General features: G+C 37.8%; 1 protein-coding gene across 2 annotated transcripts in view; it reads right to left on the reverse strand.

The window, feature by feature from the left end:
• Kif5b (kinesin family member 5B) overlaps positions 1 to 25,504 on the reverse strand; it is a 47,517-nt gene that overhangs the window by 14,738 nt on the left and 7,275 nt on the right. For both annotated transcript variants that reach the window (XM_075970759.1, XM_075970758.1), the window contains exons 2-15: positions 25,245 to 25,332; positions 17,349 to 17,422; positions 16,241 to 16,345; positions 15,810 to 15,858; positions 14,947 to 15,002; positions 14,772 to 14,859; positions 14,480 to 14,604; positions 12,191 to 12,295; positions 11,652 to 11,797; positions 10,711 to 10,859; positions 9,100 to 9,293; positions 7,356 to 7,424; positions 3,424 to 3,630; positions 588 to 731 (exon numbers count right to left, since the gene is read on the reverse strand). In XM_075970759.1, coding sequence (XP_075826874.1) covers positions 588 to 731; positions 3,424 to 3,630; positions 7,356 to 7,424; positions 9,100 to 9,293; positions 10,711 to 10,859; positions 11,652 to 11,797; positions 12,191 to 12,295; positions 14,480 to 14,604; positions 14,772 to 14,859; positions 14,947 to 15,002; positions 15,810 to 15,858; positions 16,241 to 16,345; positions 17,349 to 17,422; positions 25,245 to 25,332 — 1,599 coding nt within the window. The remainder of the gene's footprint in view (positions 1 to 587; positions 732 to 3,423; positions 3,631 to 7,355; positions 7,425 to 9,099; positions 9,294 to 10,710; positions 10,860 to 11,651; positions 11,798 to 12,190; positions 12,296 to 14,479; positions 14,605 to 14,771; positions 14,860 to 14,946; positions 15,003 to 15,809; positions 15,859 to 16,240; positions 16,346 to 17,348; positions 17,423 to 25,244; positions 25,333 to 25,504) is intronic.

The following is a 25,504-nucleotide window of genomic DNA, read 5'->3' on the forward strand; positions in this document are numbered from 1 at the left end:
AGCACCCAATGGGGTGTCACAACAGTCTATTAACTCTACTCCAAGGTATCTTCTGCTCTCCAGAGACAGATGTACGTACACACATGGTAAAAATTCACACACACACACAAATAAAAAAAAAACACCAAAATTGTAGTTAATACCACCTAACACACATGTTTATGAGGTTAGCAGGTGTAACAAGAACTTTGTGAAAAAACAAATAGCAGAACTGAGGATACAGCATAGTCAGTAAAACACAAAAGCCTGAGCATTTTTTTAAAATCCACATTAAAAATACCAACATTCAAAACAAAAAACAGCCAGGTGTAGTGGGTACACAGTTGTATTCCCAGTACTTGGGAGGAAGGTAGATAAGGGTCCCTGTAGGAAATTCCAGGTCTCATTGGGAGACTTATTTCAAAAAACAAGGTAAGATACAAAGGAAAAGAAAACCCTAAAGTGAATGGGTGCTAAGGAACAATACCCAAGATTGACCCCCAACCTAGCCACACACCTGAAAACATGTGCATCTTCACCTGCACAATAATGCACACACAACACAGGAAGCCACAGAAATTACATGGAATAGTCAATAACCGCATTACCTTCACATCATTATTTCCTACAGCAATTCCTATTTCTGCGAGGTCTTTTAGTAATGATGCCATCATTTCAGCTGCTCGTTTCTTCTGGTGGTTGGTCATTTCCTTCAGTTTCTGAAGCTCAGCGTCAATACTTGCTAAAGTTGCCTGCCAGAATGAAAACAGTATAGATGAGGCTCTTCAAAGTCATTATAGTCCTTACAAAAACGTTTATTTCTTGCTTTGAGATTCTTGATCTATAATGAATAATGACAGCTTCTATCTCAAGCTTAAAAAATAAGACTTCATACTATGTAAAGCAGGCACGTTCTATTCATATATCCCAATAAAAGCTGGTATAAAGTGTTATCAATTCACTAAGTTCCTCAGGTTGGATTTCTTTTAATATAGAAGTGGGGAACTTCATATTAACTAGGTACTACTATCATTTACTACTACATTTTTGTTTATCTTTTAAAATTAGTCTGAGCACATTAATGTTTAGAACGCTATTCTCTGGTTTGGGAGAACTACTTTCTGTAGTGATATTTCATTTGTGTTTTAATAAATAAAGCTTGCCTGAAGATCAGAAAGCAAAATAGCCTTGCAGGCCAGGCAGTGGTGGCACACAGCTTTAATCCCAGCAGCCACACTAGTTAGCCATAGAGGTCAGGAGGTGGGTGCATGCCTTTAATCCCAGCACTAGAGAGGAATATAAAACAGGATGAGACAGGAATTTGCTCTTTTTCAAGGTGAAGACTTCATAGAGGTAAGAGCTCTCCAGTGGCTTGGCTGCTTCGTTTCTCTGATCTTCAGGTTGAACCCCAATCTGTCCCTCGGTTTTTATTATTCATGCTACAGCTTTCTATGCAGTTAGTATGCTTCCTTTATTTACTTTGTACATGCCCACTAAAAATAATTTACCTAATCATAATTATTCTTACTACTATGATATAAGCAATTACCTAGGAGCTAAGGATGAATCAATGTTATTGACTTTAATTACTCTAACTGTACATTTAAAATAATATCTGGTTATCAGCTACAAAATCATCACATTTTAAAGAGTATAATCCAATTTGGCCCATGTTAAAATGATACATCAAATATCAAATGTAGCATGTTTAATGCAATTTGCTGACTTTTAGTCAATATTTGAGTACAGGTGCCTTCATTCAACTGCCTGTTTCTTCTACTGGTTGGTCATTTCCTTTAGTTTCTAGTTATCAGCAGAACACTTCTCCCAGTTTACAGTATACTAGCTCTACTCCATGTTTCATAATTTAGTATATACGGTTTCTACCAAAAATCAAACTCCCAGGTATTTTCTTTACTATCTAAACACAATACTGCTTGAACATATAAGCAACAACATCTGGAGATTTCAGTTCCACATCCATGCTACAAATACAACAGTATTAAATACCAAAATCAGTGGACAAAGGCCAACTTACTACCTCTAAGATTCACCTGTTGTTTTGCTAAATAGCATTTAGGTTTGCTAAAATAATTCAACTGGGGAAGAATTACAACACTCTTAGATATCCTTGGCAACAAACTATGAAAATCTAACTGTTAACTTTGGAGATTAAAAACAGAAAACGAACATCTGAAGCAGTAAACCTTTATTTATAAGCTCTATGTCTTTGTAGATTTACTTTAATGTGTATGAGTGTTGGTGGTTTGTGTGCCACTGTGTGGGTGCCAGGAATCAAACCTGGTCCTGAAAGAGCAACAAATGCTTTAAAACACTGAGCCATCACTTTAGCCTTTCAAGGCACTATTTCATAGCAACTCACAAAAGGCAAATCTTTTAAAGGTGCTATTTGATAACATTTCAGGAGCAGTAAGTCTTTGTAAAGGCTTTATTTCTTAGTACTGACTAGTTTCTTTGAGACACGTGAGCACAGGTAGGAAAGATACGGCAGACACCAATACTGAATACATCTAGGTACTGATTTCTAAGCAGAAAGTCACATATTAACATCTGGAACATAGGATCAGTGTTGTTGAAATAATAATAGCTATTTGCTATTTCTGATGTCACTCCAGGAAGTAAGCAACCCACATAAATCTCCATCTGCTACATAACCTTGAGGTCCTATTCCTTGTGCTGCAAAGGCTACTGCTCCACGTGCACACAGTTAGTATTCCAGTGAGCAAAACAATAATTATTCAAAATAATGTACGCATAACACTCTGAATAACTCAATTAGATGGCACTTCCTCCCTCCCTTCCTCTCTCTTGGCTTTGCTGAGACAGGTGATCACTGTATAGCTCAGGCTGTCCTGAAGTTTGCAGCTATCTCTCTGTCTCTCTTCCCTAGTGCTGTAATTAAAGACACATGCCACAACATCTGGTTACATTTACTATTTTCTCATATGCATATTTCTTTTTGTTTTTTTTTAGAGACAGGGTTTCTCTGTGGTTATGGAGCCTGTCCTGGAACTAGCTCTTGTAGACCAGGGTGGTCTTGAACTCACAGAGATCCGCCTGCCTCTGCCTCCCAAGTGCTGGGATTAAAGGCGTGCACCACCACCGTCATATGCATATTTCTTAATTTGAGTTTGATCATCGATAGTTTTACTAAAATGTGTGTTATTTTTCCCTAACATTAGAAATAGCCAACATCATTTAAATTAACAATTAAATTATGTATCAATATACTTTTAGGAATGAAAATTATAACCCTGTTGCTCTACCTCCTAGGGTTTCTATGTAACAAGTGAGGGTGAGACCTGACTGTCTTGAGAGCTGATATTACCAATATCTTAGACATATATAGGAATCGCTTACTAAAATATCTTTTCATTTAACATAACTTATACTTAAGTATAAATAAAACCAAATTTATCTTACAGATTTCTGATTCAATTCATCACTAAGCAATTCATATTCCTTGGTTTTGTCTTCAACTTCCTGAGACTTCTGATCATAGTTAACAGCCAGTTCCTCTAAGGCTTGTAAAACTTCCTTGACTTCCTCTTTGGAGGCATCATTTTCTGCTTGTAGGCGATTCAATTCAGCTTGCATGTTATCTTGATCCCTTCTGGTTGATGCCAGAAGCTGTATGACAAAGAGCAAAACAGAATTTTAACAAACTCGTGAGACAAGATTCATTTCCTTAAAGATTTACAAAAATGAGAGATGAAAAGTAGCAATATCAAAGATGCTGATACAAAGAAGACCTACATGTGCAGGTACTCGGCTACACTTTGTGGAGTACAGAAAGGGAGAAAAGAACACTCTGTCTTTGAGAAATCTACTAAACTGAAGTCCAGGAAAATAAGGGCAATACAAGGCAGAGTTTAAAGCATAAAAGAGACAGCAGACCGATTGGTACCATAGAAAAGGAATATCTTTCTGGATGGAATTCATGGAGAAGTTAGCTAAGAAGTAGACTTTAGTCATGTAAATAAATTTTAAAAAATTAAAAGGAAGAGGATTCTAGACTTGTGAGTACCATGTTTAAAACCCCAAGTCCAAGTCCAAAATGATTTGTTCTTTAAACATTTAGATCTGGAGCTGGAGACATGGCTCACACTGAAGAGCACTTGCTGTTCTTCCGTAAGATCTGAACTCAGAATCTAGCACCCACCCATATCAGGAAGAACAAAATTAACTCTAACTCCAATGTCAGGGAATTAAATGCCTTCTGTTTTCTAAGGGCACCAGGCACACACACGCTACACATGCATATATGCAGGCACTCAGATATACACATGAAATCAAAGTAAATCATCTCTCAAGAACTTAGATCTGCTTTAGGGAACTAAGGGTGGCTTCTAAGTTATGCCTCAGAAATATTTCAGCATATTAAAGCTTGAACTGGAGAGAAGAAAAAGGATCATCCAGGTCAGTTACTTTTCAGCAAAAACATTTGGAAACACATGGGAATGTTAGTAATGGCTATTAATAGCATTAGAAAACAGGAATAATGAATGCTAAATGTCCCACACAGTACAAAGAACAGAAGAGTAAAAAATTATCAAATCCCAAATGCTAACAGCGTCCCTCCAAGACCACTGCTATGGCTGAAGTAAATAAGAAGACACCAGGCATGGGCTCAATGTGGAGTTCCAGGCTAAAAAGCAAGACTGTGTCTTAATACTCCATAAAGATAAACTGATTTTCCTGATGACAGATATTCAGTCTACTGGAGTTTATAGTCAATTCTATTTCTTCAGCTTCTCAAAACACCTTAAATAGGGACTATTTTTCAATTATCTCCACTGTATTGGGTGAAATAAGGATCCAGACTAAATCATGAAAAATAAGATGAAAGATGGCACAGATTGAGTGTAGGAAGATAGCATGAAGGAGTAAAAATATGTTTATTCATGTGACATTCACATTTCCAAAAAGAGTCACATTGAAAATTACACAATTACTAACAACTGTGATGGCTATTCTTGGTTGTCAAATTGATTATATCTGGAATTAACTAAAACCCAAATAAATGGCTGGGTATACCTGTGAGGGATTTTTTTTTTTTAAATTTAAATCATTTGAAGTAGGAAGGCCCATTTCTAGTCCAGCTCTTTCAAGGTGGACAATCCACTTTTAATCTGGGACATACTTTCCATGTAAGGACATGGAAAAAGGAAGTTTTTACTCTTTGCCTGCTTACTCTCACTCTGGCTGGTAAGTCCATTCCTTCAAAGTAGGCATTAGAGACCACTTCTTTGCAATTCTGTTATATGTTGAATACCAGCTGAGACATCCAGCCTTGTGGACCGAACAACTAATAGATTCTTGGATATTCTGTTGGTAGACAGCTGCTGTTAAACTAGCTGAACTACATTCTAAAGTAATGCATTCTGATAAATCCCCTACAATGTTCTGTTCCTCTAGAGAACCCTAATTAATACAATGACTAAGTCAATGTGTTCAGAAACTATCTTTCATAACAATGGTTTAGTCTTAGCTTTTAAATTCTGAGTAACAACCTGGCATAGAGCTAAGAAAAATGTATCAGCAGTAAAAGTTTCTGATCAGTGTCCAAAAGGAAATCAAAACTAATCAAGAACTAAATCAGGTGAACTAAATCTGGCACACACACACACACACCACCTCCATTTTACAGCAGGTAACTTGACAGTCTGAGATATGAACATGTAATATGTAACCATCCCCAAGCCTGTATGATCAAAGAACTCTAGATATCTGGGCTCAGGTCCCAAGACTGTATGTTATTAACGACAGTGTTTTTATTGTGCATATAAAGGTTTCTGCTCTTATAGAAATAAGGTGATTTATTTATGGAAAATAAAGACTTAATATTTTTCTACCATCATCTCCCAAAATATAAATATCAAATTTTATGGTGGTATCATTTTAGACTATTATTCTCCCAAGATGTAAATATCAAACTTATGGTGGTAATGTTTTAGAATTTATTATTATTATTACGGCTACCAGGCTAGAATACTTGATTTTAAAAACTGGCATGCGGTTGGGCGGTGGTGGGGCACACCTTTAATACCAGAGCTTGGGAGGCAGAGGCAGGCCAATCTCTGTGAATCTGAGGCCAATTTGATCTACAAATCAAGTTCCAGGACAGTCAGAGCTGTTACACAAAGAAACCCTATCTCAGAAAACAAAAACAAAAGGTGAGGAGGCATTCATTAGTATTCATTAGTAGCAGATTCAAATCTGCTTTCGTTTTTAATAGCAAGAATAAATGCATACCAAAGAACTGTTCTAAAATAAATTTCTTTATGATTTTTATTATATGTAAATGTTTGGTTTTATACCTATTATACTGGCTAGTTGTTTGTTTTTTTGAGAGAGGATTTCTCTGTGTAGCCTTGGCTGTCCTGAAACTTGCTCTATTAGACCAGGCTGGACTGAAAGGAAGTGATCAACCCACTTGCTTCTGCCTCCTAAGTACTGGGATTTAAGGCATGTGCCACCACTGTCCAGCATGTTGGCTTTAAAAAAAATGATTTATTTATTTTTTATTTAATGTACACTGAGTGTTCTGCCTGCATGTTTGTGTGAGGGTGTCAGATCCCCTAGAACTGGAATTACAGACAGTTGGGAGCTGCCATGTGGGTGCTAGGAATCGAACACAGGTGCTTTGGAAGAGCAGTCAGAGCTTTTAATCGCTTAGCCATCTCTTCAGCCCATGCTGGCTATGACAATTTGATGCAAGTTAGATTCATTTCAGAAGAGGGAACCTCAACTGAGAAAATGTCCCTACCAGACAGGCCTGTGAGCAAGGCTATGGTGAATTTTCTTGATTGATGATTGATGTGAGAGGGATCTGTCCCATAGGAGCTGGTACCAACTCAGGGCTGGGGGCTCTGGGTGCTGTAAGAAATCAGGCTGAGCAAGCCATGAGAGAAGTCTAGTTAAAAAGCTCAAAGACATACGGTGGTCCAAAATTTCACTACTGTTGTTTCTGAGAAAGGGGCTCACTATGAAGTCTTTGCTGGCCTTAAATTTGGAAATTCCCTGCCATAGTACCCCTACTTCTGAGATTATAGGCTTATGATGATTATAAATCACTACAGCTGGCAAAAATAAACATTTTGTAGAAGCTGTCTTCTCCCTTCCATAAGAGGAAACTCAATCTTCAAAACCAAGCAACAAAAAGCATTTAAAGGAGGAAATCAGTCTCTGCTTCATTCAATATAAGCAATGATTAATCTCATAGTACATTGACAATTAAGCATGCACACACTCAACAACTTTAAAAGTATAATACTTAACACAATCTGAGCTCCATAGATTCCTTTATCTTCAGATGATAAACACTAAAGCCATTCTGAGAGCACTTAACCCACCTCTTCCTGATCCAACATTTGCGTCTTCAATTTCTCCACCAGTTGACTTTGTTGATTAATCTCTTCATCCTAAAAATGTAAAGGATCCCGTTAGCAAAGTGGACTATAATGTGGCTTGTCTCCCAACACTAACTCCTCCGAAACAGTCCACAGAATATGTTTTGTTTTTTGAGATCAGATTTCTGTGTGTAGCCTTGGCTGTCTTGGAACTCTCCCTATAGACCAGGTTGACCTTAAACTCAAAGAGATCCGCCTGCCTCTGCCTCCCAAATCCAAGTGCTGGGATTAAAGGTGTGCGCCACCACCACCTGAATTAAATTCCTGAGGAAAATTGAAAGGGGAAGGCTTTTCTTCATTAATAATGTGCCATTTGCTGTACAACCAAGAAAAGGTCCAAAGTTTATGGAATAACTTTAAAGGCTAAAAAATTAGTTATTATTTAAGTTACTACTGAAAATAATGGTTATGTAGTCTCTTCAAAACCCAAAACCATTGGGTGGTGGTGATACATGCTTTTAATCCCAGCACTTGGGAGGTGGAGATAGGTGGATCTCTGAGTTTGAGGCCAGCCTGCCTGATCTACAGAGTAAGTTTCAGGAGCCAGAGTTGCGCAGGGAAACCTGTTTCGCAAAACCAACGAACGAACCAACCAACCAACCAACCAACCAACCAACCAAAACAAAACACACATACACAAAACATAAACCACAAACCAAATCAAATCAAACCAAACTATGTTCTATTTCCACTGTGTTTATGCCTGTCTTTTTGCTAAGTGATGTAAGCAGGGAAGATAACAACCCTCTATTCTTTGTCCTTTCCTCTCTTCTCTTCCATGATCTCTTATGAAGGTCTTCAGATCCCTAATTTTAAATGGTTGCTTTATTATGATTCTTCAGTGACCCAATGCCAAATTATCCTATTATATTTTGTCTGTTTTTAAGGGGTAGGTAGGATGTCCAGATCATTCTAGGCAAGTAGCATGCACTCTACCAAGGAGCCATGTTCTGATTTTTTGTTACTGTTGTTTGTTTTTAAAATAGGGTATCTGCCAGGCGGTGGTGGCACACGCCTTTAATCCCAGCACTCGGGAGGCAGAGGCAGGCGGATCTCTGTGAGTTCGAGACCAACCTGGTCTACAAGAGCTAGTTCCAGGACAGGCTCCAAAACCACAGAGAAACCCTGTTTCAAAAAACCAAAAAAAAAAAAATTAAAATACGGTATCTCCAGCTGGCCTCAAACTGGTGATTCTCCTGCCTTAGCTTCTTGTATGCTAGTATTATAGGTATGCCCTCATCATATGGAGAAATTTGTTTATATACAATTTCTACACAGAACTGATATTGTATTTTCTTTCCCTGGTGTTGCTAACGAAATCCAAAGCCCCATGCAATGCAAACATTTTACGACTTAACTATATCCCCAAGCCCTTGAAGTCAGCTTTTAAATTTTCCGTTAACATGATTCCCCAACCCCCTACAATCACTGTGGGTCTCATACAACCAGGTTAGCTTCAAAATCACTATATAATCAAGGCTAGCATATTCTTAGTCCTCCTGCCTCTACCTCCCAAGTGCAAGAATTTCAGCATGTTCCATCACACCTGGCAATATCATGGCTTTCTAAAAGCTAAGAGAAATAAAGGAAGATGTAGACCACAAGGAACCTTAAAACTGAAATTAAATAAAAATACTGATCAACAGCATTCTAAAACAAAACAGAAAACAAGGTATATGAAATGTACCTTGTCATCAAGTTGTTTATACAATTTAGCGATTTCTTCTTCACACTTCCTTCTTTCAGCATCTGTAAAACTGCCAGCTACTCCAATTGCAGCTGCTGGTTTATCATTGGTAATAGTAATATCTTTATCTGCTGTGAAAGCCTCCAGATTGGCTTTCTCTTTGTCAAACTGCTCATCAATAGGCACTGTCTCCCCTAAAATAAGACAATGAAATGGTTACTACAAATCTGCACACTCTTCTCCCTCTGCTCGTCTGACCTAGTCTGCTATCGGTGCTCTCTACTGCCACGTTTAGCACAGAGCTGTTTGAACTTTAATTTCTCATTCTAGTCAATGTTTTTTTTTTTCACTTCCTTCAACTGTCTTTCTATACTTTGCAATTTTCATAGCTTGGTTACAATAGCTACTCTGAATTATCAGGTGATTCGCTCATCTCTATTTCTTCAGGGTCAACCACCGGCACTTTCTTTTATATCTCTGCAGTGCCATGTTTTCCTGAATGATCCTTATCATATATGATGTCAGCATTTGAAGAACTAACTACTTATTCTAGCTTTTGCAGATTATATTTGTTCAAGAAAGACCAGCAACAGCCCATCCAGAGATGATGGACAGAATATTACATATGGTTCAAAAGCCCGGGGCTTCTGCAGTGGTGCACCAATGCGGCCTGTCTGCTGCTGAGAGCTATCCAAATCCTGGGATTGCTGATGTTGGAAACAGGAGTCCATTTAGCAGACTTAAAGCCCAAGGCTGTAAATTCCCAACTGGTACTGGGATGGGACTGTAGGCATCTGTGTGAGATATAATGTAGAGGGGGTCTAATGTACACTTATTTCCTTTGCTTTCTCCCTATCTTGGGTAAGGAATACGGAGACAAAAGAAATCTAAGAGATTCATTGAAATTTTGATTATTAAACTCTATCAAATTCTATTTTTCACCTGTTGAGATTAACGTTTTTGCAAAGTGATGGGTAGCAAGTCCCATTTCACAAGTCTTCTCTGTTCCTCCTTTTACTCAATGTCAGCAGCTCTTACCAACTTTTCTTTCTGCTCTGTTCTTGAGGTTTCTGTTTGTTTTTGAGATTGGTAGTCTTGTCATGTTGACCAGACCCTGTCTCACAAAAGCTGGGACTAAAATCGTGTGCTACCACTCCCAGCTAGGTTTCATATATAAATATATATAAATGTAGTGTGTGCGCGTGTGTGTAAGTATGTATACATATTTTATACAAGGCACTGTTACATAGGCTAGGAAGGACCAAACTTAAAAAGTCACTGAGGTCTGCTTCCCAAGTGCTACGGACGTACCACAAAAGCTCTGTCTCTAAGATCTGGACATCTGGAGTTTACACTCATCTTACTCGCTTCTTTGAAATCCATCAAATCTTGCCTGTTACTGACTCCTTTCTAACCTAGGCGCCTTACGATACTGTAGCGGCTATTGTTAAGTAAACATTTAATGACAGATTGCGATCTTTACTTGAAGATGGAAACCTGGTTAAAAACTGAAAATAGGTTTTATTTTCATTTAGCATTCCTATAAAAATCTCAAGTATGTAAAATAGCCCCAAGTGAGAAAATCTAAATGACAAATCTTTAAATTATTACCATTACGCCATCGGTTGAGTTCATTTTCGAGCCACTGAATGGTGTTTCGTAGAGTCTTATTTTTTTCCTTTTCTTTTTCATACTTCTTTTTCCACTGCTCTGCAGTCAACTCCACATTGACACAGACTGTGTTCTTAATTGTTTTGGCCCTAAGAGACGCAATTATGGCAATAATTAAGAAAGAGTAGTAATTACAAAAAAGAGGGCATGACTCAAAGGATGGTTAGCTGACATCCTGTGTATAACTAAGTAACAATTTGTCCAAGATTATCTATTTGTTCTTAGAATAAACAACAAAAGATATCATATGAGAGTATTATCTATGGACAACCCAAATTAACTTGTCAGCCCTAAGTCTTTGGTAACATTAAACAAAAACAAACACACAAACAATCAAAACTAAGAAAAGATACTTGCAGCTCTAAGATAATGTCATTGATTTTCCTATAGTAGCCATTTCATGTACATTACTTTGAGTCTGTTAGGTATGTCAGCGAACTTAATACAGGCTCATAAATAGACAAGCTTTTACTTTATCATCTGGTTCAAAAGTTTACTTTCATCAATGGGAAATTAGACTCCCACAAAAATGTGACTAAATTTCAAAATTAATTTTATTATTTATGAAAAGTCAAGCTCATCAGTCTAAAATAAGGGATCTAATACATATTACCTATATCTTGCTTGAAAAGTACAGGATCTAGCTGTCTGATAAAAATGTATAGATTTGGATTTGAGTAGTAGCTATCTGACATAATAACCTTTATGCACAAGTATCTTTAGACTTTTTTTTTTTTTTTTTTTTTGGAGAAAGGGTACGTTTTCACAGCCCTGACTGGCCTTGAACTCACTAAGATCTGTCTACTTCTACCTCCTGAATGCTGGGATGAAAGGTGTGTGCGACCACTGCCTGGCCTTAGATTTTGTATTTAACAACAAACCTTTGACCAAAGAGGAGTGTTGATTTTGTTTCAGACTCATTGTATGATGATGGAGAGCAGCAGATGACAATAGTGGTCCTACAGTTGCCACCTAATGAGTCTTGAAGAATTCTGGTCATTTTACTATCTCGATATGGAACGTAGGTCTACAAACAGAAACCAAGAAAACACAAAACCAGTGAGTTTTTGTACAATAGAAATTGTTCTATAACTTTTCTTTCTCTCTCTCCCCTCTTTTTTATTTTATTATTATTATTTTTTGGGGGTGGTGTTTCAAGACAGGGTTTCTCTGTGTACAGCTCTGTCTGCCTCCCAAGTGCTGGGGTTAAGTTCTGTAACTCTAAATTACCCCACTTCTGCGCTGTGATCAGACGTGCTTTCCCAGGCCTGGCTGGCTTATTTATTTTAACTATTTGATTTTAAGATAGGAGCTAGGATTCACATACTAAGCTCAGAAGACAGCATACACACTTATTCAGATTGACATTTCTGCATATGTATAGTCTCAGAACAGGGAGCTAACAGGCATGTATACTCACACTGCCCTCTGCCAAAGCAGAAATGACATTTCCAAGTGCTGAAAGTGATTTGTTGATGTTCTTAGCTTCATCTAGCACAGCACCTTCAGCTCCAGTTTTACTAACCTATGAAAAAGATTACACAATAATAAAGCAAATTTATATTAATGTAAGGTAATTTTCTTCCAATTTTCTAAAAAGTCATCAATAAGCAGCAGTATAAAATTACAGAGGAAAAATGGTATTCATACTGAGGAACTAATATTCCTTGCACACTTACTATTCCAAGAACCTTGGCAAACAACTAATTGCATAATAATAATGTGATTAAAGAAATATTAAATGTTTTTAGTGTGCTTTTGACAGTAACAAATTTACATTTAAATTTGTAGTTTTCATTGTTAATCTCTTTGCTACATGAGGAAATAAGAAACTATAGTGGTATATTATTTGTATTTTAATAAATAAAGCTTGCCTGAAAATCAGAGTGCAAAACTAGTTAGCAATAGAGGCCAGGCAGTGTGGCACACATCTTTATCCCAGCACTAGAAGATAAGATGGGAGGAGACCGGTCTCATTCTCAGTCTCAGTTTGAGCATTTGGGAAAGCAGGATTAGTCTGAGGTAGGGGTAAGAGTCAGTGGCTGGCCACTTTGTTTTTCTGATCTTCAGCCTGAACCCTAATATCTGTCTCTTGTTTTTATTAATTGTGCTACAAGAAACTGAAAATCACCTAAGTTTAAAAGATGCCATAACTGGTAAAAATAAAAAAACCACAGTTCTAAAATACTACATAAGCTAACCTGTGATTTAAAAAACAAGTACACAAACAATTAAAAAAACAAGGACACTATAGTCATTTTTTTTGTAGACTAAAATTAGAATCATATAGTACCATAATAATAAAGCAAAATTCCCCGTTGGTACAGCTGACCCTCCTATATCCATGTGTTGTGGAATATTAGTTGAAAATGTGTTATATTTGTTTGTGTTGTAGAATATTTGTATAATAATGCAAACAAGTGTTGCATTTTGTTATGATGCATTTGTTTACCTCTGTGAAGCTCTGTGAAGCCTGTCTAAAACTAACTGGTCTAATAAAGAGCTGAACAGCCAGTAGCTAGGCAGAAGAGAGAAATAGGCAGGGCTGCCAGGCAGAGAGAATAAATAGGAATAGAACAAGGGAGGGAGGGAGAAAAGGAGGATGCCAGGGGCCAGTCATCCAGCCACCCAGCCAGACACAGAATAAGAAAGGAAAGAAAAGATAAACAGAATAGAGAAAGGTAAAAGCACAGAAGCAAAAGATAGATGGGATAATTTAAGAAAAGCTGGCTAGAAATAAGCCAAGCTAAGGCCAGGCATTCACAAGTAAGAATAAGCCTCCTATATTTGAGGGTTTTTTTTGTTTTGTTTTTTTTTTTTTTTGTTTTTTTTTTTTGATTTTTGAGACAGGGTTTCTCCGTAGCTTTTTGGTTCCTGTCCTGGAACTAGCTCTTCTAGACCAGGCTGGCCTCGAACTCCCAGAGATCCGCCTGCCTCTGCCTCCCGAGTGCTGGGATTAAAGGCGTGCGCCACCACCACCTGGCTAAACCTCCTACACCTTTGTTTAGGAGCTAAACCTTTGTTTAGGAGCTGGGTGGCAGGCCCCCAAAGAACAAAGAGTAATAAAAACAACTACACCCATTAACTCAACTAGTCAAAGATAAGATAAGAAACATTCCAAAACAAACTGCATTTGTATTGAATATATATAAACTTAGTCTCTGGTCAACAGTCTCTAAACAATATAGTTTAACATCCATTTATGTGGTCTTTATACTACAATAGATATTAGTAGTAATCTAGAGTACTAATATATAAAAGAATGTGTGTAGGGTCTATGCAAACACTGTATGATTTTATAAGCGACCTGAGCACCTGTGGATGTTGGTATATTAATGAGGGTAGTCTGAGGGGTCCTAAACCAATCCCCCATGATACCAAGGGACAACTGTAAAACCAAACCAGAAAGGTTGCAGACAGGGATAGAAAATAAAGTTGCAAGGGCATGTTAACAATTTGTCAATAAGGACATACATCTTAATCCAAACAGTGTATCTACTGACTGAATCAAATACAGTCAATGACAGTAACTTAGAAACAGGTTATTCAGTTATCACATAGCACTGGTATCAACAGTTACAATTCTCAGATAACCAAGTCCAATTTCACAAGTTCTCAAGATACAATAATAGGTAGCATATAATTTCAATTTAAAGTAAAGTTTACAGAAATGCCTAAGAATCTATCAGAATTTCAAGAGAGGGTTTACCTTTTCACTGCCAGCTAAATCAACCAGATAAAGCTTTCCACTCAGTTTCTGTTCCGTTTGTGTATTCTCTTGTTTTACATTAATCAGAAATATACTGTGACTTCTAGAGCTATGTTCATTCATATCTGCAACAAAATTAGTAAGCAACTATAAATACAGTTCTTTCACTAATGATTTCCCATATGCATTATTTTATATTAGAAATATCTTGAAACTAATAGACTGCATTATCCTCATCGAAAGAATGTAAGACTGACATGCCCTAGCTGGTACTAATGAATATTCCACTTACTTGTGACTGCTACGTGTCTGTTGGATTTCCCTTCATCTATGGTATCCATCACTTCATCTGGACTACACACAAAACGCTCTGTGCATCCCTAAGGAATATTTTAAAATGTATTGTTAGTATCCTTTTAAAAACCTCTTGCTGGACTTTCTATAGTAATCATTCCTTCTATACGTACCTTTACATAAGGAACACGGTTTTTGTCTTCATGGACTGAAAGGTTGGTCTTTGAAACTGAAACAGAAAGGCTGTATTAGCAAGATCGCCTAACCTCTACTATCAGCTATGAAATAACCAATGTAAGTGCAAGGCTTCCCTTACAGTCCAGCAGGAGGAAAACTTAAAAATATGTACTGTGTTGCCGGGCGATGGTGGCGCACGCCTTTAATCCCAGCACTCGGGAGGCAGAGGCAGGCGGATCTCTGTGAGTTCGAGACCAGCCTGATCTACAGAGCTAGTTCCAGGATAGGCCCCAAAAGCCACAGAGAAACCCTGTCTCGAAAAACCAAAAAAAAAAAAAAAAAAAATGTACTGTGCATATTATATATGTATTACTATAAAAAAGCAAGGCCTTGTTAACATACTAGGAGAGTATCTGGAAACTAAAGTAGCAATATAGAATTTAGATCCATTCAGACTTCTACCACCCACATTTTATAAAGAACATTAGGCCTGAGGGAAGAACAATGCATCTAACAACTGAGACTAACATTTGGTTTAAGCCTACAACTTTTAGTTTAAAGTTCTCATCACCACTTAAGAATTGCCCATATGATGGCAGCTCATGTTCAGGTTCCCTCCTAGCTACAAAGAGCTATTCCTTTACTTCTTAATAAACTTCGCTTGCCTTTAAAAATAAATTTAAAAATTGCCTTTAAAATAAAAAATTTAAACAAATTTTAAAAAATTTAAGTACCCATATGCTGTAAGTTATCTTACGTACAGCATGTCATTTCATGAAGTTTCATCCATGTTACTAAGAACATCTATTACTAGAAGAGCAATAGGTACTAAAATTATTAGAGCAATAATTTAACTTACCATCTAAAAGGTCTCTTATTTTATCCAGATATATTTCGAAATATGAAACCTAAAGCACAAACAAAGAAAACCTCAGTTCACCAAAACTACAACAACAGTGTGCTCACTTTATAAGCGATGCAGTCTAAGGACTGATGTGCAGACTAGGACACCACACCAGCAGCAGAGCACACGCTAACAGGAAAGTGTGCTACAGGGCTGCTGTTACAAATCACCCACAACAGACAGAACAGTTAGGTGTGATGGGAATCTTACAGGGAGAGAAGCTAAGAACAGATTTAGCTAACCCAGGCAGTCATCTAATGGCATATGAACTAGAATCAGCTTGCTAATTCTAATGATCCTTCAACCTTATCTCCTACAACAACTTTTTGAAATTGACTTTAAGAAAGCAGCTATTTTGGAAAATAACTTTTCCCATTGGAATTTACCTTAATATGAAATTCCAAATTTTCATCCATCGAGTAAATATAATTAAAAATATCTTGCACTATTCTTGGAATAATACCCATGCCCTCTGGATCATGTAGTTTACCCTGCATGAAAAGAAAAGCAGAATTTTTAACAAATTTTATGAGATAAATTAAAAACAAAACCTTTGACTCTCTAATAATATATAATTAATCAGATAAGAACTATGTCTGGCTTTTTCTTTTGGTAGAAGTTGTTCTATAAATAATTAAGAATTTCAGCTATTACATATAATACGTATAACCACAAACCAACTAAAGTTCTTTCTTTTTCTTTTTATGAGGCTGGATTTCTCTGTATACCCCTGGCTGTCCTGGATTTTGCTCTGTAGGCCACATTCGCCTCAAACTCAGAGATCTGTCTGTCTCTGCCTTCGAGTGCTAAGACTAAAGGCACGCGCCACCACCACTTAGCCAACTAAGTTCTTTAAGTACTAGATTTAGATCATCTGCATTTGTAAAATAAACAGAAGATTTTAATTTCTTTTCATATAAATACACATTATTTTCTACACTAAATCAAATTTATGCAAATACTAGGAATGTCTTTATTTCTATTATTTTGTGAAAATTACAAAAATAAGCTGTCATTTACTTTATACAGTACATTCAGATAAATGATAAACCCAGATGGCCTGCAGCAGGGATCTCAGGCTATTTTCTGGGAACAAAGTCAGAAAAGGACAGTCATATCTAGTATTAAAGAGCAGAACTGAGAAGGGAGGGGATAATCTTATTAGAAAAGTATAGCAGATATTCAGGAGACATTAGTCACTTATAATCATCTAAATTTTCCCACAAGGTAGAAAAACAAATGTTTAATTCTAAAATGTTCCTTATCTTGTAGTTACACTAACCAGTAAAAGACTTCATAATACAAAATATAGGTACAGGTTACTATCAAGCTCAGGAGCTCATTAGAATCCAACACTTCTGAATCATTTGTATGAGAAAAGACAATAAAGAGTAAATAAAAACATTTAGGCATGATGAATTAACTGCAAGAAATCAAAATGGATGAGTTATCTATGCTGCAAACTATATTCAAGCAAAGACTATGAAATGTTACCTCCATTGTGTGTGTCTTCCCAGATGATGTTTGCCCATATGCAAATATTGTTCCATTGTAGCCCTCAAGAACATCTGTGAAAAAACAAAAGACCTTGTATTTCCGGGACATTAAATAAAGTACTTAAAAAGTGATTAAAGTTTAATGTGTAGAGTGTTTATAAAGTCATCAAAAGAATGCACGGAGAGATGGCTAGTTTATGTCAACTTGACATAAGCTAGAGTCATCTCAGAGAAGGGAACCTCAACTAGGAAAATGCCTCCATACGATCTGGCTATAGGCAGGCCTGTATGTCATTTTTATTTATTTTGGATTTTTTTTTTTTTTTTTGGACAGGGTCTCTATAGCTTTGGAGCCTGTCCTGGAACTTGCTCTGTAGACCAGGCTGGCCTCGAACTCAGAGATCTGCCTGCCTCTGCCTCCCAAGTGCTGGGATTAAAGGCTGTGTACCACTATCGCCTGGCAGTAGGTAATTTTCTTTTCTTAGTGATTGATATGGAAGGAACCAGCCCATTGTGGGTGAGGCTACCTCTGGGCTGGTGGATTTGGGTTCTATTAGAAAGTAGATTGAGCAGTCAGGCACTGGTGGTGCATGCTTGTAATCTCAGCTCTGGGGTGGGGGTGGGGGACAGAGACAGGCTAATGTCTGTGTATTCAAGGCCAGACTGATCTACAAAGTGAGTTCCAGGACAGCCAGGACTGTTACTGTCTTGAGGGTGAGGGAAGGGGGGCGGGAAGAAGGCTAAGCAAGCCATGAAAAGTAAGGCAGTAAGCAATACCCCCATGACCTATGCATGAGCTCCTGCCTAGGTTCCTCCTCACTGCTTTTGATGATGAACTGGTATCTTAAACTGCGAGTGAAATAAACCCTATTTTTCTCCAAGTTGCTTTTGGTCATGGTGTTTCAGGACAACAACAGTAACCCTAATTAAGACAGATGATTCAGTTGTCAAGGGAGCTTCCTGTTCTTCCACAGGACCCAAATTCAGTTCCCAACATCCACATGGAGTGGCTTAGAACCATCTCTAACTCTTTTTCCAGGCAATCTAAAGATTTTGGCCTCCAGGGGAATCTGCACTCACTAGTATGTGCACAACAGCACACACAGAGACTTTAAAATAATAAAAATAGGAGCTGGAGAGATGGCCCAGTGATTAAGAGCTCTGGCTGCTCTTCAGAGGCCCTGACTTCAATTCTCAACAACCATATGGTGGTTTACAATCATCTACAATGAGACTATGGTGCCCTCTTCTGGCATGAAGGCAGAACACTGTATACATAATAAATAAATCTTTAAAAAATTGTAATAATAAATCTTTAAAAGTTAAGGTATATTTAATAGTAGCTTTCTGTAATGATCCATATAAGCAATTGCTTTCAGGCCTTGATTATTTTCTGTGATCAATTAAGAAACAAATTTGAAGATCCACTGCTTAAGATCAACTTTCAACATAAAGCTCATTTCATTACACTTATATTCCAAAGTCTTATTGTCTTAAAAGACAAAAACTGACCAGCAATGGTAGTACACACCTTTAATCCCAATGCTCAGGAGGCAGATCTCTGTGAGTTAAGAGACCAGCCTGGCCTACAAAGGGAGTTATAAGACAGCCGGAGCTACATAGAAACCCTGTCTCGGAAAACCAAAAAGACAAAAACCCTGTCAATTAATATACATGTATGAATTAGCTTTACAAACAGGCTTAATTAATTGCTCGTGAATCTCACAAACCCACCCGTGAGTATTACACAATTCTGGTGTGAATGAGATTGGCCCCCACAGGCTCATATATTTGCATGCTTAGTCCCCAATAGACAAGCTAAGGTCGGTAAGGATCAGGAGGAGATGTGGTCTTGTTGGAAGAACTGTGTCACTAAGAGTTCACTTTCAAGTTTCAAAAGTCCAAGCCAGGTACAAGGTCACTCTGCCTGCCTACAGATCAGGATGTAGTTCTTAGCTACTTCTCTAGCACCAAGCCATCTATGTGAGTAGCTACATTTCCCCACTACAATGATAATGGATTAACCCTCTGATACTGTAAGCAGACCTCCAATTAAATGCTTTCTTTTCTGAGTTATGCTGTGGAAAAATCTTTTTGTATACTGTGAAGATGTGTCTTTGACAAGGTGCCTTCTGATTGGTTTAATAAAGAGTTGAATGGCCAATAGCTAGGCAGGAAGAGGTCAGGCAGGACTTCTGGGCAGAGACAGAAGAGGAGATGAATCTAGGCAGGAGAGAGACACCAGGAGACACCTAGAGGAAACAGGATGTGCAAGATGGAAGAGAGGTAACGCCACATATAAAGCGTAGATTAATGTAAATGGGTTAAATTTAAGTTATATGAGCTAGTTAGGAAAAAGCCTAAACTACAGGTCAAGCTTTCATAATTAAATTAAGTCTCAGTGTCACTATTTGGGAATTGGTGATACAAAGAAAAGTCTTACTACAGACTTGCTACGGTCATGGTGTCTCTTCACAGAAATATAATAATGAAGACACTAACTCAAAATCAATTTTGCTAAGAAATTATTAAAGACCTTGGGTATCTCAGGATCATTAACATGCAAGGATCTTAAGTGGGGGTTAGAGGGAAAGTTTTTTGTTTTTTTTTCTGTTTTTCGAGACAGGGTTTCTCTGTTTAACAGCCCTGGTTGTCCTGGAACTCACTTTGTAGGCCAGGTTGGCCTCGAACTCAGAGTACGCACCTATCTCTGCCTCTGCTGGGATTAAAGCTGTGTGCTACCACTGCCTGGTTCAGGGTGACCTTTTGATGTCAAATCTTCAGGAATTTTCGTTGATTTTTGGTGCCCAAAGGGGAAGGGGGTGTATAAAACTGTGTTCTATAAGAAGTAAAAATAAAAGACTCGCCAGCCAAGGTGGTGCACACCTTTATTCCTGGTGCTTAGGAAGCCGAGGAAGACATATTTGTGAACTTGAGGCCAGCCTGGTCTACATAATGAGTTCCAGGACAGTCAGGGCTAGTAGAGAGAACCTTTGGGGGAGGGGTGGGCATGGTCTACTAAAAATGAACAGTAGTAAAAGGAGCAGCTGGGGCGATTGGTTTTGTTTGTTTATAGTGTTAGGAAAAGGAAAGGTCTTGCCCAGGCTAGGCTAGCACTCTACTAGTGAACATTCTCAAAGCCCCTAGCTGTTTGTACTCATCATTTTGGAAAAGAGAACCAACCAAACAAACAAACCAAGTTCCAACACTGTACACATTCAGAAACACCATTAACTTAAAAAAGAAGACATTAAGCCTGTTGTGATGGGTCCTATTTCAAGCTTCCCTTCCAAAGATCTCAGCACAGAAGCTGTAAAGGTAAAAATAAAATGCTGCGGATCCGGAGTGGCTGCAGCAGGCAGTGAGCCATGAGACAATGCTGCAGGACTGGGGACAGGCAGTAGGCCCCAGAGCAGCCAGTCCCAGGCAGGGGCTGTGCAAAAGACCCCGCTGCAGGGCCTGGGCAGGGAGCCAGGCAGCGGAGACATGGATGGGCACGTCATGCAGGGTGAGGGTGGATGTTTATTTAGTGGGTTATGGAGGGAAAAGAGAGAAGGGGAGAAGAGCAGAAATGTAGGGTGGGGGAGAAGGTAGAGAAGGAAGCTGCCTCTTCGAGAGGTAGATGGAAAAAAAGAAGACACTCAGGCTGCAAGCAGGAAGGAATATCTGCCTGCCTCAGCAGAGGGGGGAGTGGGTGGGGCTTATCTCTTAAAGGGACAGGACAGATCATTATGAGGCCATTCTGGAGGACTCTATGGACAGAGGGGGTAGTGGGGAAAAAGGCATTATTACTTAGTTCCCAGTCAAGATATTTAATAAACTCCAAATATTGAAGTTTGAAAACCTTTTACTTTTTTGTTATTTTTTTTGTTGTTTTATTTTTATAATATCAGGGACTGAACCAAGAGTCTTGTGCATGGCAGGCAAGCGCTGAACTACGCCTTCAATGCTCTTTTGATTTTGCATCAGCGCTCTGTTCTGGTTAATTTATTTATTTAGTGGCACTGGGAACTGAACCTAGAGTTTTGTGTATGACAAGCACCCTGAACTATATTACATTTCCCAAAGTTCTTTTATTTTTAAGGGGAATAAAATCATTTCTTGAGTCACATTTACAACATATGGGATAGTAACACCTATGCAATTCTTTAGAAGCAGGGCAAACAGTATCAGACCCATTCTAACTTACTTTATACATAACTCTCAATAGGCCTATGTCAAACTCCCTTACTCAAGATCTTTCAACCAATCACATACCTAAACATACAATTCAATGTTTTAATAGATCTTTTAAAAAGATCCTTTCTGAAGCTGGAGGATAGCATAGCAGTTAAAAGCTTTTCCAAGACCTGGGTTCAATTCTCAGTACCCATATAGAGGCTCAAAAGTATAACTAGCTCCAGGGGATCCAACGTCTTTTCTGGCTTCTGCACACCCCAGGCACACAAGTGTGGCACAGTCATACATGAAGGCAGAACACCCAAACATATAAAATAGAATTAAAATATTTTAAAACAACTAAAGTAAAAATGTCCTTTCACAATATGATCTAAACTTTTCTGCTACCTCGCAATTAGAACTAAGTAAATATTTGTAAGTAAATGTCTATCTACATAATACATTTGCCAGACTATATAGAGTTGTCTAACACTGGGGCAATAAATGCATACATGTAACAAACACATCTGAGACTTAAAACACAGTTTTTAAAATTTTATATAATTACAGAGACTGTGAACTATGTAATGTTCAAATATCTACTAAGCACTCATTATTATCTATGTTCTTTGGAGTGTGGAAAAGGCAGCAAATGCTAAGATTATATGTAAGTATTCAAATATGGCAACAGCAATTGCATTTTTATCAGTTAGGAACAGTATCAAGAGGAACTAGTTTTAGGATTTCTGAGGACCTACCAAAACAGAAAACACAGGTACTCAAGTCTCTTACACAAGATGACATGTTTGCATATAACCTATTTATACCCTCTCATTTACTTAAATCATCTAATTATCTACTAAATGTAAGCCAATGCTACATAGTTGTTACACTGTATTGTTTAAGGAATAATGAACAGGGTAGGTAGGTTATATACGTTTGGTATGGCATAATCTTATTTTTCAAAGACTTTCAACCTGAGGTTGACTGTAATAATTTTTCATATCTTCAAATCTACTCGACTTTGCTTTTTATAATAATTTTACTGCTAACATTTTTCAATATAATGTACAGGAAAAAAATGAGTTCTATGGTGAATACTCTTGTGATCAAGACTCTGCACTAACACCATTTTACTGTTTGCTTTAGTCATACTAAAGGAAGATGGAATCCAATAACCTCTGCTGGCCTCCATGAGCACCTGTACACCCATGGCATACATTCACACAGACAAACAGAAATAGATCCATGGATGGACAGACATACAGAAGCACACACTAAAAATAAAAATCTGTTTTAAAAAGCAAAATAGCAATTGAGAAGATATCTGAGGTTAACCTGTGACCTCCACATAAAATACATATACCAAGTAGGTCACAAAGAACACAATATAATTATAGTCCATTATACGCTCTTTGGGAAATTATTGATGCTATAACACAGTATAATACCATTGTTCCTCTCTGTTGCAGTTACAAAACAAATTAATCTTTCCTCATTTTACCAACATTTCAGCACCCAGTTCACTGCCTCTCACCAATACCACTCCCACTCTAATTCTTGGTGGATTTAAAGTCCATACAGTATATGATCTGACTGAGACACTAACTGCCCTCTCAGATACTTAATATGATTGCCAGTTTTAGAATGAGACTCCGACCTTTTATTACTAGCTAACCACATCACCACTATAACCTTAATTTTAAATATTTACCTTCTATTAACACCTGACTGAAGGAGTCCAAGAATCCTTTTGTCTTCTGGAATCTATAACCTACTACCCCTTTTATCAGTTTGTTATGCCTTTTAGACACAGGGTCTTAATATGCAGCCATAGGATGGTCTGGAACTCCCTAGATAGCCCAGGTTGTGGCAATCCTCCTGCCTCTTCCTCCCAAGGGCTGAGATTACAGGCATACCCAGTTTGTCCATTAATTCTACCATCTTTTCTCACTGTCTTTCATGGTTCCTCATACTATAACTTCCCTAGCTACCATGGTACGCCAATAGAAAGGTTACAGTGACAATACCCTCACTGCTCTTGACTTTCTTCTCTCCCGTTTTGCCCTTGTCTGCTAAAACTCCAAATGGGTAAATTCAATTCTTCTGGAAGCTAAATTCAAATGGGCCCTTAACGCTGCCTAGCAATGATTCTACATGCCCGAATCCATCCATTTCATTGTCTGATCCTAAAACCACCTCCCCATTCCTCACTCTTTGTGATGATTTTGGCTCTGACATTCAATATACGATATGTAATTATTGTGAAAAGAATGCCTGTAGTTTTCCCCATTACATTTATAAAACTGCTTTTATCTCTAAACTCAGCTTTCTCTTGTTATTAAGATAACTCTGCTGTTTAATCCTAACTCATTCACTTTTTTTTTTCTTTTTTGAGACAGAATCTCACTGTGTAGACTCGACTGGCCTGGAATTTACAATATAGATCAGGATATGATGTGGGAGTGTCATATATCAATCTGTTGATTTCATTGGTTAATAAACAAACTGCTTGGCCTCATAGCTTAGAACACAGGTGGGTGGAGTAAACAGAACAGAATGCTGGGAGGAAGAGGAAGTGAGTTCAGAGACTCGACAGCTCTCCTCTCGGGGGCAGACGCCTCAGAGAGACACCATGCTCCCCGCTCCCGGGAAGATGCACGCGATGAAGGTCTGACCCATCTTCCCGGTAAGACCGGTGCTACATTGATGATTAGAAATGGGCTAGTCCAGGTGCGAGAGTTAGCGGAGAAGAGGCTGGATAGAAATGGGCCAAGCAGTGTTTAAATGAATACAGTTTGTGTGTTGTTATTTCGAGGCATAAGCTAGCAGGCGGCCGGGGTGCTGCGAACACAGCCCCGCCGCTCTTATTACTACAAGGATACCTTTGAGCTCATAGAGATTTGGCTACCTCAGTTCTTCAAGTCCTGGATTTAAAGACCTGTGCCACCATGCCTGGCCTTTATTAATTTTTTTTATATTAAATCCCAATATGTCTGGTAAATATCTTAAGAAATTTGCTTGAAACTAAGCATTTTTAGAACTGTCAATAAATATAATAATTATAAACAACTATTTAATTGTAAAAGCCCTTTGATAAAAGGCATTTTTACAGTAAGCAGGAACTTCAGCTAATCATTCAGAACCCCCTCGGCTCTCAGAGTTCTATGGTCTTAGACAACATAAAACTGAAAAACACTCTGCTAGGTGTCACTTTCCTTTTAACCCTTGGCAATCCCTAATAAACTTTTTGCTAATGACCATAAGATAAACCTCTGAGGAAGGAACAATGGAATAAGAATAAAAACCCTATTTCTTATGTTTGGAAAATTATCTAGCTACTCTGTTCCATTTCTACACTACTACCTTGGAAATTCTCCCATGAATAGTGAAAAGAAACTCACTTCTCAAGAATACGCTGAAACAGTCTTCCCTAGGCGCAATATATGAGAATGTGGCAATTGAAAATACAACAGGTTAACTAATGGTATTCATATTTTTGTTACTGTAACTTCTAATTAACTTAGGTAAAAGGGGCAATGTATGGGAGGAGGGGGAAGGAAATGGGAAACGGGGAGGAGGCGGAAATTGTTTTTTCAACAACTAAAAAAAAAATAAACAAAAAAATAAACAAAAAAAAAGAAAGAAAAAGAAAAAGCAATGTTGGGAAATGGGAAAGATCACAAACCAAATTTTACTTATTGCTGGGATAGAACTTGACAAGTTAAACGTTTACCTTTAACAATTTTCTTTGCACAATCATTGTACACCTGTTCTTGAGATGTGCTTGACTGGAACACACGATCAAATGCATAAGGTTTGGACTGAAAAATAAAAGCAAAAGTATTATACAAATTACAAATGAGTGAACATTTTAAAACTCAAAGACACCATGACATTCTTTAAAAATAGTATACCTATTATGCACCTTGGGGGTAAGGGGCATTAAAAAATTAGCTCCGCTAAACAAGAACATCTGTTTTTGCTCTCGTTGTA

Source organism: Microtus pennsylvanicus, chromosome 4 (genome assembly GCF_037038515.1).
Source record: "Microtus pennsylvanicus isolate mMicPen1 chromosome 4, mMicPen1.hap1, whole genome shotgun sequence".
Taxonomy (NCBI): domain Eukaryota; kingdom Metazoa; phylum Chordata; class Mammalia; order Rodentia; family Cricetidae; genus Microtus; species Microtus pennsylvanicus.